We start from the raw sequence: 14,892 nt of genomic DNA on the forward strand, positions 1-14,892 counted from the left end.
ATTCTAAAGATACTTATGTTGTCAGTACTTAATTCTATTCTGAAATATATATTTTTACTAAGAAGTCTGTATTGTTTCAATGATTTTTGTATTATTTGACGAGCTTTCCTGGGTGATTCGGTACACAAAAATTATGAAAGGACTAGTCCATTTAACGATGCATTTAGGCCCAGCATGGCGAAGTCGTTAGAGCAATCGACTCGTAATCTGAGTGTCGTGGGTTCGAATCCCCGTCGTACCAAACATGTTCGCTTTTTCAGCTGTGGAGGCATTACAATATGACGGTCAATCCCACTATTCATGGCTAAGAGTAGCCTAAGGGTTGGCGGTGGGTAGTGATGACTAGTTGCCTACCCTCTAGTCTTACACAATATACAAATTAACACCTTTAGTAAAACAAACTATATTTAGGTTTATTTAATTATACACTGAATGTATATAAAAATTATTAAAGAAAATTAAGAAAAATATAATACTTCGAAGTATTGAAGTAAATGTCAATAATCTTTTCAGAATTTCAGAAGAGGTAATAATACTCCACACTTGGGATTCTAATCAAATGTGAAAGTAAAGTTCCTGATATCTAATATTATTTTTACCTTGTTTTAATGTTTTTATAGCCAAAATGGAATATAACCGTGAGAAACCCAACTGTCACTAACTATAAAGGAAAGGAAAATGATTTTGTGGTTTTCTGATCAATTGATTTGATCATTAAAAAAAAAACGAAAGAAAAGAAAGGAACTCTAAACCAGCCGAATCAGTTGGTGATCAGTTCTAAATACCATACGGCTTAGTAGTTCGATAGAAATCTGATATATAACATATAGAAAAAAATAAAAAAAAAAAGAAATATATAGAACAGTAAACGGCGCTACCCTATCAAAAAGGGAGAGAGAAAATCTAGGTAATTTTGTAGGAATGACAGGTTATTCTTGGTTACTACGGAAAAATTAATTATGAGAGAGACATCCTTGAGTTACGATTTCAGTCACATTGAAGATGATGATTTGTACTGTGTATTAATAATTTACGCAGCAAGAAGTGCCACTAAATGCGTGATTATTTCATTTTTTTTATAAACAAAGAATATAACGAAAAACATTGAAGTACAATTTGCCCAATATTTCCTCTTTACATTATTACACTGAAACAAAATAGTAAAAATGGCGTTGAAGAAAGAAGACTCACGCTGAAATTAAGGTCCAGTGTATAATTTACAGAAATATCTCATAAAAGACGACTTTCTTTTCAAGATGTAATATTAACTGTTACTGTCTGTCACGTTATATTCAATAACACTTTCTTATAGTGTAATTCCTTGGTATTTGGAGATAAATTGAAGCTGTTGGCCTCGATGGGTCATAAATATGAATTACGAGAAGTAGTGATAAATTCATAAAATAAAAATTTGTTAAAATTGTGGAAGAAAAAGAGAATAATATGTATATGTGTGTGTGTATATTTTTCAACCTTCATTTTTTAAACATAAGTTAATTACTTCACAAAGAAATGAAAAAGTTGTGTGTTTAGAGGATACAAAACGCAGTTCAAATGACAAAAAGTGTCCATTACATCATAACAAATTTGTCATACTTTGACATTCAGTGGTGTTTGCTGGTTCTTAAGCTTTGGTTTTAAATTTCAAATTAATTAACGTGTGGCTGAGTCTATTACTTTGTTCGTTTTTGTTCGCGCAAAGCTACACAATAACTCTGTGCTAACTGTCCTTAATTTAGCAAGAAGGCAGCTACTCATCATCACTCACTACTAACGGGCTACTTTTTTATCAACGAACAGTAGGATCGACCGTTACATTATACCATCTCCAATGCTAAAAGAGCGAGCTTGTTTGGTATGACGGGGATTCAATCCTACAACCATCAGATTACGATGCTCGACTCGTAATAATTACATGCTTCTTTAATTCACTAATTGCTCCCCGATGGCTCAGAGGCAAGTCGGAGGGCTTATAACGATAAAAATCAAATTTCAATGTCAGCGGTAGGCAGACCATGCATAGCCTATTAAAATTATGAAATTTACTGTACACATTTTTTTTAATCATTTGTCTTTTAATTGATTAATAGTTCATTCATCAAGACTAACAGATGTGACTTATTACGTTTGACTTCCCATTAATATTCGTCAACATCATTCTAATCTTATTCGGGTTTTAAAGTACATTTTGTTGAGTGCTATTGTTTGTAATTGTTGTGTCTCATTGATCTTCGGTAAACACATTTCATTTACCGCTCTGTATCATTGTCTATTTATTAAGCAATTTCTGCTAACAAAACTTTCAGTATTACGAAACATGTTATACTAGTAGGACTAAAGATTAACACAGACAATAACCTGAAACATTTTGTGTTTATACACACTTTTACTTCAAAATGATAAAAGCAAGTATTAAGAATATTTCAGTTAAGATTAGTCCTCATTCCTAATCTTCTGGTTATACAAGTTTAATTTAAAATTTTCGCAATCAACATTTGTGACCTTAAAAACAATTGTTTCTCTGTATTTCTAACTTGAATACTCCTTTCGTTACAGTACAATAATAACACAGTGCAAATTATGTAATATAATACTTGAGAAAAAAACACCAAAAAAAGACAAGAAACCCAAACATTTAGAGTAGATACCTTTTGTTAAGACTATTATTTTTAGTTGCTTTGAAACTGTTTCTAAGTAGGTTAGATTGTTATTTAAAAATTGCATACATATAAACAATCAACATATAAATCAGAACTTACCACTGCCAGAAACTTTTGTATTTTAGCAATTTAATTTTCTTTCTCATTAACCTTGCTGAGTACAAATCTCAGTACACAAGAAACTAACGTTCAAAATAGCTTTATTCAAATACACAATTAAGACAACATTTGAGCAAATCTGAAAATCCAGGGAAATCTGCTTAAAACACTCCATGAAAATATATATACTTTTGGGTGCAGTGGTTTTAAAACACATTTCAATTTAATCAGCTAATATATTTTTACCAGAAAAAATGTTCTCAATTGTCTTAAATGGATCTCAGAAAACTGAAAAGAAAACTCATAGGTTTATTTCCAGAAGTTATTTTTGTTTTGCATTTGGTACGATATCTTGTTTGTTTGTGTTTGCTTATAGCAAAGCCACATCGGGTTCTCTGCTCTATCTACTGTTAGCATTGTAATTCCGAAGTCTTACCGCGGTTCCAGGTGGGGTACAGGTATATATTTTCGATATATTATTTTAAATTTTGTTTTGTTGTTAAGCACAAAGCTATATGATTAGTTACTTATGTTGTGCATTAAATGAATATCGAAACATTTAATTACCGTTGAGATAGCAAGGATCTAATATTCGTTGAAAATCAAAACTTCAAGGTGAAGACAAAAGAACTGACTGAATGGTTCCATAAGCCTAGAGTATTTTTGAACATATTCCACACAGTGGCGTAGAAGTAGGTTAGACAGCTGCCCTGGAAACAAGTCTGAGCATATGAATTGACGATAAGATATTCAGAAACATGGAAAACATTTTAATTGGAGGGGCAAACGATTTGTTTCCTGGAGCTCTTTGTACGCTGTTATTGCATGCCTAAGCACTAAGTAGTCATGGTATTCCGGTAAGCAAAAACTGATAAATGTAAATTTAGTGTTTTTAAGCATATTATTTGAATGTACAACACTTAGTACTCTTTTAAATTTTATTCTGCAAGGAAAGTAATTATAATGTAACGTCAGATCTCTGGATTAATATGAAATAATAAAATACATTTACTTGTTTTAAGTATATTTGTAATCTGAAATAAATTGCTGTCTGGCTTTTGCTTTTGTTACAGAAACTCGGCTCTTAAGTTGTTATCTTGGGGAATTAGTTTTTAGAAGTGTAAATGATCATACATATATTGCCATTTCGAGAGTTTTAACGTAGGTACTAAAGATAAGATTCTTTTTACTAATTTCAACACAACGCCACCTTATTTGCTCAAGTTCTGCACTGGCGCATAATACTGGACTAACAAGACACATTCTAGTCATGTTGATGAATAGAAGCAGCATTATTTTGTAGTGGTTTATATAAATAGCTTTATGTTTGATTTATCGATCACAAAGGTGCGTTCTTACATCATGTGTTAGGATAACACTACAGTGGATATTTTCATTCAAAGTCATATATCTCTTAAGCATGTTGCTACAAGGAAAGAACACCGTTTACCAGCTTTTACCCTTTACTCAGAAATCATAGAGCTACAAGAATAATAATTAGAAAAACAATTATATTTTAAATATAATATGAATTGAACTATGTAAGAGGGTAAACATATATGAAATTTATAAAAAAGGAAATAAGATAAATTGCAAGGTAAAAAAAAACAAGTGCATAAGCTGGGGTCAACTTGTTTTGTATTTTTGAAAAATAAATAAATAATTTAAAATGATCAGTAAATTACTAAACAAAAAACCTCATTTCGGTTATTATCATTTCTTACGACATTTTCCAATTTCTAACGAATAACATCACTTGAGACACGTTGGATATATTACCGCTTTTAGCACGAGTTTCACACTGTTCACAGACTCTTCGTAAAACAAAAACGCGTGAAGATGCAATAACCAATCGAGCAATCTTTCTTCCTACAATCTTTACTCAGTTATATGGCCAATATTAGTTTGATTTGGAAGAGCTTATTATTATTTTGTTACCGATCCCGAAATTCCTAACTATCATAAAGCTAGTCTTTTGTGAATATAAGGATTCGGGAAGACTTCAACATTACCAGGGCAGATAGCCAGAGCGCTCTTCTCACACCATAAGAGTCGGCGGGTTCGAATCTTCGTCACATACTCGCCCTTTCAGCCGTGGGGGCGTTATAATGGTATAGTCAATCCCACTATTAATTGGTAAAAATATCCCAAGAATTGGCGATGGGTGGTGATGACTAGCTATCTTTCCACTAGTCTTACACTGCTTAATTAGGGATGGCTAGCGCAGATAGCCTTCGTGTAGCTTTGCGCGAAATTCAAACTAAACAAACAAACCTTTACCAGTATAAGCTGATTTGACAACAGTATCGATGGTCTCTTTCTCGGTGATGCCAAAAAAGCACAAAATCTGAATTAATACAGATGAAATTGCTAGTCGTTAGTGATATCTAAGAAGATGAGATGAGAAAAGACGAATAAAGGATTCCGAAAGATGCAACAAACTAATTAATTTTAGTGTACTTACTAGCCACTATGTGATCAAAATAATACGCACAGGTTGCATACTTTTCAATATTGAATACAGAACTAGAGGGTATCCGATGAACGACTAAACCGTAGTAGCAAATTACAGCTACACTCACAGAATCACTTGAATTTGAGGGGTCTTCAGTGTTCAGAAATATTGGATAATGTCAAAGAAACTTGTATAAATATTTAAAATATATTAAAACGTTCAACAATCAACGTTGTATAACATACGAATAAAATTTTATTTAAAAACTGACTAACAGTCGACAAATCCTTAACAAATTCCCGTTGGTAGAATCATAATGGATAATGTTTGGGGATTTTGTCAAGGACATTTGAAAAACATAGGTGCAAAATGAAGAAACAAATATTTTACGTAAATCTCCTAGTGAAATGTAAGAGTTAATACAGCAAAACTTTCTTCAATACAGTTAAAATACTTTTGAAAGCACTAAGTAAATATAAAAAACGTTACCAGGGCCTGGCATGGCCTAGCGCGTTAAGGCGTGCGCTTCGTAATCTGAGGGTCGCGGGTTCGCGCCCGAGTCGCGCCAAACATGCTCGCCCTCCCAGCCGTGGGGGTGTTATAATGTTACGGCCAATCCCACTATTCGTTGGTAAAAGAGTAGCCCAAGAGTTGGCGGTGGGTGGTGATGACTAGCTGCCTTCCCTCTAGTCTTACACTGCTAAATTAGGGACGGCTAGCACAGATAGCCCTCGAGTTGCTTTGTGCAAAATTCCAAAACAAAAAACGTTACCAGTTATTGTAAAATTAGCAAAGATTCATGTCAGGCAAAAGAATCGTTTTACTGGTAACTATGCTGGGAATTGACCAATTACTGTTGAAGCATAATAATTCAAAACAGCTGTAGGAATTTGGCTTATTAAAGAGTTGTAGTGGGGTTTGGCGTATTAAACAGCTGTAGTGTGGTTTGGCGTATTAAAATTGGGAGATAGATGAGTTATTCCATATTTACATGCCAGTTTTTGAATCGCTGTGCGACGACATTTTTATTACATTACACTTTATTCAGAGTAATGTTTTAGTAGCATTATATTCCAAGTATGGTACTACTAACAGCTCTAGCGACTGTTTGTTCCAAGTATGGTTCTACAGACAGGTCTAGCTACTGTTTATTCCAAATATGGTACTACTAACAGGTCTAGCTACTGTTTATTCCAAATATGGTACTACTAACAGGTCTAGCTACTGTTTATTCCAAATATGATACTACTAACAGGTCTAGCTACTGTTTATTCCAAATATGGCACTTTACATACTACTAACAGCTCTAGCGACTCTTGCATTTCGCGTTGTCGCTCAGCATTCATCTACTGAAGTGGGCCTACAACTCAATGCGTAGGACTAGATAGATTTGTTTTGTCAGCTTGGACAGACAAATATTTTCAGATTACCTTTACTGATACTTTTTCCGTCAAGGGTCTCACAATCAGTGCATATACTTATGAAGGTTAAGGTTTGAATTAGAGTTGCAGAAGAAATACATAAAAGTAAAAGATTTTTACGTTTCACAGAGAGTGAGCTGAGGGTTAGTAGACCGCTAAATAGTTTTTACCGGACTGTTGAAAAACGTCTTAATTCAATTTTCCGTATACATAAACAATTCTTTACTTGGCAATGTCAATGTTTCGTGGAGAATCAACTGAGAGCTTGCCTAACACTATTTATCTGACTTTGAAGAGCGTCATAATTCAGTTTCTTGTAAAAAAACATTCTAGATAAGAGTTATGTAAAGTTTGTTTGCATTTCAATTTTGCGCAAAGCTACACGAGAGCTATCTAAGCTAGACGTCCCTAATTTAGCAGGGAAAAACAATAGATAAAGCAGGTAAATATCACCGTTTATCACTAACTTTTGGGGTATTTTTATCAACGAATAGTGAGATTGACTGAACATTATAAAGCCCTCACGGCTGAGAGGGAGAGCATGTTTAGTGGACGGAGATTCGAACCGCTACCTTCAGTTGCGAGACTAGCGCCCGTTCTAGTGAGATATAACTTAATAAATAGGCAGCTCTTTATTTCTCACACAATATGGTTAATTGGTTTATTTACATTCAAGTAGTTCTTTTATAATATAATAAATTTATTACAGGCAGGTAAGTGATCATTTCTAGAACATTCTAGCTACACTGTTTGAGGTACACTGAAATAACTATGATATATTAAAGTATTCCTCTACTGTGTACTGAATAAACTAGTTTTCAGAACACAAATATATATTAGCAACATTCATTCGACGGGAATCAGAGTTAAATGATGAAGAATATTCTGTCTTTAGCAAGCTATACTGAATCAGAGTTAAATGATGAAGAATATGTTACGTGTATATATGTTATGTATATATGGAACTTAGAGAAAGTTTTCAAACATGTCGTTGATAATACATTACATATATCTTGCACACACACATATATTTATATATTTGGGAATTTGTTTGAAACCTATACAGAAATTTTACAGATATGTTACATCTCGGTATGAGATATACCGTATTTCCCGGCGTCGAAAACACTATTTTTTTCTCAGAATAAATCTAAGATTTACCCTGCGTCTTCCAGGCCGAAGGTTACGTTGCTTTTTAACCTAAACCTCAGCCTAGATGAAGCGTTTCGATATTAGACGACCCAGAATGAAATGTATAAGTTACTTAGTATTATAATTACAAACAAATAAACAGTAACAGGTCACCGTACATATGGTGCTATAATACCGGCACTCTAACTCCTCAGGCTGAGAATAACGTTATTACTGATAATAATACAAATATTACAGTAGTAATATAAGTTACGCAAAGGTAGATACGATAAGCATATACCTCACAAAAAACGAGAAGTAAGCAAGAGGATTTATGTACTACAAGTCACTAAACAATCCACAAAACATCTTGATAAGCTTGGTGGAAGTGCTGCGACCTTATTCTTACGTTTATCTTTTTTTTTTCCAAATTTAGCTAATCGAAATAGGAGTGGGTCTACGACGCCGGGAAATACGATATATATATTACAGAACATATATTCAACCAGGTTATTTTATACTTTGCATAGTCTATGTACATATTTATTGTAATATTATATATAGCAATATTATCTATTTAACATTGTTATAGAGGTGGGAATTACAAAACGACCAGATAATCTTAGCTAAAAAACCGAATTATATCTTAAACTTCTACAAAGTTTTCTCTTTGTGACATTTAGTGCCCTGCAATATAATAACACAGATTGATCTCAGCTAGTCTCATGATCTTGTTCGAATACTAACAGAGTAACGTTCTGTGTGCAGAGAGTCACTTCATGTCGACCGAAAGATGACGGATCAATAGCAGTAATAAGTCAGACTCTGGTTCCTGCAGTTTTCACACAGGCATCTGTCTTGGAACACACGTTATTCTAACACGTCCAGTTATAGGATAAGCAGAAAAGACTGCAAAGACGTTCCGCAGGCACTTAGCTCTCCTTATTTGTCTTTCCTGTCTAGAGTCTCTAAACAATAATAATAAGAAAGCACTGAAGAATAAGCGGGGATCCTTTGTAAAGTTTTGTGCTCACATTACGCGAACTAAAGGGTACTGGTGTATTTGAAAAATTGTTCTTCGTAGATATATATTTTGCTTCTGACCTATAAAAAACGTTAAAATAATATGAACTATACATTTTTGTATATTCCCTTTTGATATCTCATTGAACATTAAAGAGTTCAAACTTGATAAAATATTTGTGAAATCAATTATTGAGAGAAAATTTGCCACAGAGAAAGAAATTGAAAGAACTAGTAAGCAGTGAGGATACGTTCCTAATAACTGGGTTATTCCTCAATAAATACTAGTATCAGAAACGCCTTCACATATCACCCATCTAGACTAACTCAGGTATTTAAAAGTTTAGTATCTACAGAAGCTAAAGAAGTATATGTTTAGAAGTGTTTAAATAACACTTCTCTAACAAAGGAAAAAAGCAACCAAAAATTAGGATGCGTTTAAACGGTTTTTAACCTTTCAAAATGCTTATGATGGAATCAAATATCGTCAAGTAGACAAATGGTTTGCTTTATTATAAAGCTTTCTGTAAGTTTCTTGTGACATATACCTTCAAGTCTGAACTTGAGAAACAGTTGTGATAAATATATGAGATTATTTAAATTTCTTCTGGACAACATGGTAGTGAAAAGCCGATTAATATAAACTAGTATATAAACACTACCATAAACCTTTAGTAACGTGTCAAATTAAACTAAAACAATGCAATGACTTCTACTAACTGATGCAAACATGTTTTAGTAGTTAAATCATTACTTGACAAAAGTTAGTGTGTAAGTCCACTTATAATTGGCAAACAGCTTGATCAATTGTCATGAAACTCGGAGAGTGACATAAGAGATTTTCGGATCTGATCCTTCCCTATGCTTTCCATATTTTAAACAGGTACATCAGTTAGTGCATATATATGGAGAAGTTTGGTCTGGTTTGTTTTTAATTTCGCCTAAAGCTACACGAAGGCTATCTGCTCTAACCGTCCTCCCTAATTTTGCAGTGTAAGACTACAGGGAAGGCAGCTAGTAACCACCACCCACCACCAACTGTTGGGTTACTCTTTTACCAACGAATAGTTGGATTGATCGTTACATTATAACGCCCCCACAGCTGAAAGAGCGAGCATGTATGGTGCAACGGGGATTTGAACCCGTGACCCTTAGATTACGAGTAGTGTGCCTGGCCATTCCGGGCCTACATGGAGAGAGAAATAAATATTATATCACAAATTACTGTAATATTAATACCACCTAAATTGGCTCGGATACTGACAAATTAGAAAAACGTCTTTTACTGCAATACCAATTAGTGCAAAATATATTCACAAGGTGGTACCCTGATCGCTGGTAAACGTAATCTGTTGGATGTCAAGGCAAGCAAACGTTACAAGTAAATGTTTTGTCAACTTTAATACAAACTTTTGACAAAATAGTATTTTATGATTTGAAAAATAAATATAATTTTTTTCACTAACTGAACGACCAATATATTTAAATTTCTATTATGCATAAAATTATTTGGAAAACTATAAAAAAAGAATGCCTTTTTTCATATCGCTGTTATCGATATTTTAGGTTGTTATATGGATATGTTTCTTTTATTATATTCTGTGTTGCATTATTGTGTTTAGTTGATTTTGTACAATATAATTTGTAACTACTTTCTCGTTGTATGGTATAAATCAATAAACATGGTTGTAATTTTAGTCGTGTTATGAACTTAAACATTTTTGAAATTAGAAAATATCTGTCCGAAACAGTTTCCTTGATACTACGCTAAAAAAATGACGCAAATCAATTTTTAATATAGTCTAAAACAGGGAATTCTTGAAATTTGATCAAACGTTCGTGGAACCAACCTTTAACGCTATTATTACGCTTTTGATATTCAAATTGATCATAATCCTCCAGTGGAATTTATTCTCCAATAAAAAATATATTTCAGATTTAGTGACATATTAGACATTTGTAAGATATACACAGACGTTAAATAATAGCCACGTAATATAATACTCGCAAACATTCTAGATATACTTAAATTGTAAAACAGATACTTCAAGATCTGGGCCAAAATGATTGCGTACTGTACTCAAGTGAAATTAATAAGTTCATTTTATCCAGTTTTATTCTTAATTATTATCACGTTTTGAATGTGACTTCCTATCTCTTACAAAAGGAAAGAACGAGAAGAAATAAATGTGAATTTTTTAAATTATATTACATAACTAAAGCGATAGTGGTAAACGATAAGGTGCGATTCAATAAATGACGATTTTAAAAATGTCTATACGTAACTTCGCTCGAGATAACCCATTTTATTTGCAAGGCTGACATCAACAGTTTAGAAAGAGCCATAACGAAAGCCTAATGCTTGCAAGCTGCCCGAGGAAACCTTGCACGTTTTATTTGGATACTCATTAATTAGTTGGATCTATTTTCCATGTGGAATATCAAATGCTGATTCCCTGCGGGAGGAAATACGATTGTAAGTCATTTATCAAAAGAAAGGTATTGTATAATATTACAAGATTACTAATATGCTCTTACGAAGATTACTGAACTGATCATATGATCTAATATCCTGAAATAAGGAATAATTAAAAACAAAATAGGCCCGAAATGACAAGGTGGGTTAAGACGTTCGACTCGTAATATTAGGGTCGCGGGTAAGAATCCCCGTCGCACCAAACATGCTCGCCCTGTTAGCTGTGGGGACGTTATAATTTACCACTATTCGTTGGCAAAAGAGTAGCTCAAGAGTTGGCGGTGGGTAGTGATGACTAGCTGCCTTCCCTCTAGTCTTACACTGATAAATTAGGGAGGTTAGCGCAGATAGCCCTCGTGTAACTTTGGTCGAAATTCCAAGAAACAAACAAAAACAAAATAAAATTATTTTTGCATATTTCTTAAAATCACAAAGCGTATTCCTAGCTTGAATTAAATTATGATATAATAATACTGGATAATATTAAATAAGTTAAATAGACATTTATAGAGCTTGGAAATTCAATAAATAGAATTAGGATGGTAGATCGAGACACAAAGGTTTAATATATATAAGCATTACGTGGGGAATGTTCAGGAAGTAGATATTAAAGGACTATAAGATAACCTTACAATATACATACATATTATTTATATGCTACATAGAGACGAATTTGCTAAAGAATATTAGAAAACACCAATCTAGTGGATTCAAAAAGAGTAAATGATCGCTATTAATCAAATTTTGAAGGACATATTCAGGAATTCCAGGCTATCGGATCAGAATTCAATGCTGTATGTAAAGGGAGTATTTGAGAATACAGGAAAAGTAAACAATGTTCTAGGGAATAAAACTATTTCTAAAGGATAGGCTCTAACGCTTCAGATTAGTTCGTGTTTTTTTTTTATTTCGCGCAAAGCTACACAAGGGTTATCTACGCTAACCGTCCCTAAATTTGCACCGTAAGACTAAAGGGAATGCAGCTAGTCATCACCACACACCGCCAACTCTTGAGCTACTCTTTTACTAACGAATAGTGGGATTGATCGTAACATTGTAACGTCCCCACGGCTGAAAGGGCAAGCATGCGCGGTGTGACAGGGATTCGAATAATGTAAAATAATGGTTTCAGGTAATATATGAATAAACTATTCCAGTAACTAAAGAAAGGTTTTAAAGATGCATGATCAAACTAATTAGGGAATAAAGGAAAGGTTTTCTAGAAGTATGAACAAATAATTCAAAGGATAGAGGATAGGTTTCACGCATGCTTATGAGGATTATTAAATACATAATTAGGTAAGGTCATAAGGATATTAATAGATTAAGACAAATGAAAACAGAATCAAAGCAGAAAATATGTTACACAGGCGAAAGTTCATAGGTATATACAAAATAGGCTACAATGGAACAGACAGGCACAATACAATGTATCTAAGACAGGTGAAAATGTACATAACGTTAGTGGAAAAAAAAAAGAAAGTATGTTTGAGAATAGTAAAGATAGATAGATCTGCAGGCAAGGTTACAACTTGAATCCAACAAACAGAGGTAAAATATATTAAAAGAATAGGATTTACGTAAGTTTCAGTTTCTTAATCAGTAACCAAAGAGAATGAATTATTCGGTAATGTAATCCAACCAATAGAACACTTACGGTGTTTATATTTTTTTTCTCAACTCACAGTATGAGTACTCTTGGATTGTAGGTTTCTTGAATTTTTTTAAAATCTAGATAAACACAAAATATACTGATTTAACGTAACATTCCTGTGGCAGCTACGTTTTAGAATATATATAGATACATACATACATATATATATATATATACACTTGAAAAGTATTTTATAAAAGAAATTTTTCAACAATGTTTCATTATATTAGTTAATTATAGTATGGTTTTCAAATATCAGATTTGGTTCAAACAGGTAGATAAGTACTTGAAGGTTATAACAAAAGTAAGAGAAGGATCTTTTCCTGAAAGTATTTTGAACTCGCTAAGCTTCCCACATTTCTCGACTGCTAAGTTATGAAAGATTTACATAGCACAGCAAAGGAATAACGTATTCTTCGAATTTACTATAGAGCCTTAAATAAAAAAAATAGAGTCTGTTGTTAAATGAACCACCTTAGTCATACACCTTTATTGTTAGATTTTTCCCCCACTAAAATTTTTTTATCATTTTTAAATTCTCAGCACCAATATATATAAATATATATCGTACAACATTTAACTGTTACCGGCTTCCCCAGTAGCACAGCTGAAAATCTGCGGACATAAACGCTGGAGACCGGGTTTCAATACCCGTCATGGGTAGAGTACAGATAGCTTTCTACTCAAATACAAATCTACAGTTAGGTTATAGACCAAATAACTTTGAATCTTTTGAAACTGAAATATTTTCAAGATTTTCTTTACTTCAAAAAAACGTGAAAAATCTCCCTTTAAGGGGCTTGTAATACTGTCAGTATTCCGTTAATTAACTGCTGATAACTTTTGAGCTTAATACACATGTAATTAAAATATACGGTCTTTAACTTACTGATATTGTTAAACGTATTAGGATACAAGAAAAAATTAACCTCATTTCAAGAGAAATAACAAAAATGTTCAACAAAATACAACATAAAAGGTGCTATGATCATCACTGAGATATAAAGCGTAGAATATACGTAATATTGACTCGAACTGATTAGGAACATATACACTAAAGTCATAATCCAAACATTATTTTGTTTTTTTAAGGTATATAACAATAGTTGAGTCATGAAAAATAAAATAAAAGCTTACCTCTACATGACACTAGGACGAAAATAAACACAATTCTGGTAAATGCACACCATTTGTGATTCCGGAGATTCATGCTGAACGTTATGAAAATGTACTGCGTTTTGAAGACTTGTCTTATCCTTTCAGTTTCTAAGACCCTCTGCTTTAGTGGAGACGAGCAACACGATTATAAAGAGAAGTTAGATATTTTCCATTTTAAAGTCTCATCGGTTTTTTGTTTGAAAACTTGTGTTTATTAATCCCGTTTTATTGCCAAATGGCATAGCATTCCTTTTACAGCACCAGCTTACTCAGCTCCCAACTTTCTCTTACAGAGATCGATTTGAGGTCTAGGAATAAAAGTTTTTTTCTAAGACAAACATTGAACAGTCAGTCACAAACCTCGCGCTGGCGAACTTTACGTAAGAGAAACCGATATTTATAGCAAAGCAACGACATCTGGTGAAATTCGTATCGAATCTAGGAAAGTATGACACATGATCGTCGGCGATTTGCCAAGGTGATAATTTATGTTGATTGTTCAGGTAGAAACTGAATTAACTGATGTTTGACAGTTGTTATTTATTTTATTTTATTTGTTGTTTCCTTATAAACAATTTGTAATGAACAGTATTATAAAATAAAATGAAAAAATCTGGTAATTAACTTTTACTTCTTGTTAACATGAAGAGTCACTGCGCTTTGCTTGTATAAAAGAATTAAAAATACTTAAATTTTTAGGGCGAATAGAAATCATTAAAACATCCTTGCACTTCAAATGTTACTGTAACCTCCATTTTAAAATAATTTTAATAACAAGCGTTTCAAATATTACGTTTTAAGTTCTCTAGCTGTTT

At 33.0% G+C, this 14,892-nt stretch overlaps 1 protein-coding gene across 2 annotated transcripts in view; it reads right to left on the reverse strand.

The window, feature by feature from the left end:
* Positions 1–14,437, reverse strand: part of LOC143229188 (SPEG neighbor protein-like) — a 111,946-nt gene extending 97,509 nt beyond the window's left edge. For both annotated transcript variants that reach the window (XM_076461147.1, XM_076461148.1), the window contains exon 1: positions 14,057–14,437. In XM_076461147.1, coding sequence (XP_076317262.1) covers positions 14,057–14,129 — 73 coding nt within the window. In that variant the 5' untranslated portion in view covers positions 14,130–14,437. The remainder of the gene's footprint in view (positions 1–14,056) is intronic.
* Positions 14,438–14,892: the final 455 nt, after the last annotated feature.

Source organism: Tachypleus tridentatus, chromosome 10, assembly GCF_004210375.1.
Source record: "Tachypleus tridentatus isolate NWPU-2018 chromosome 10, ASM421037v1, whole genome shotgun sequence".
Taxonomy (NCBI): domain Eukaryota; kingdom Metazoa; phylum Arthropoda; class Merostomata; order Xiphosura; family Limulidae; genus Tachypleus; species Tachypleus tridentatus.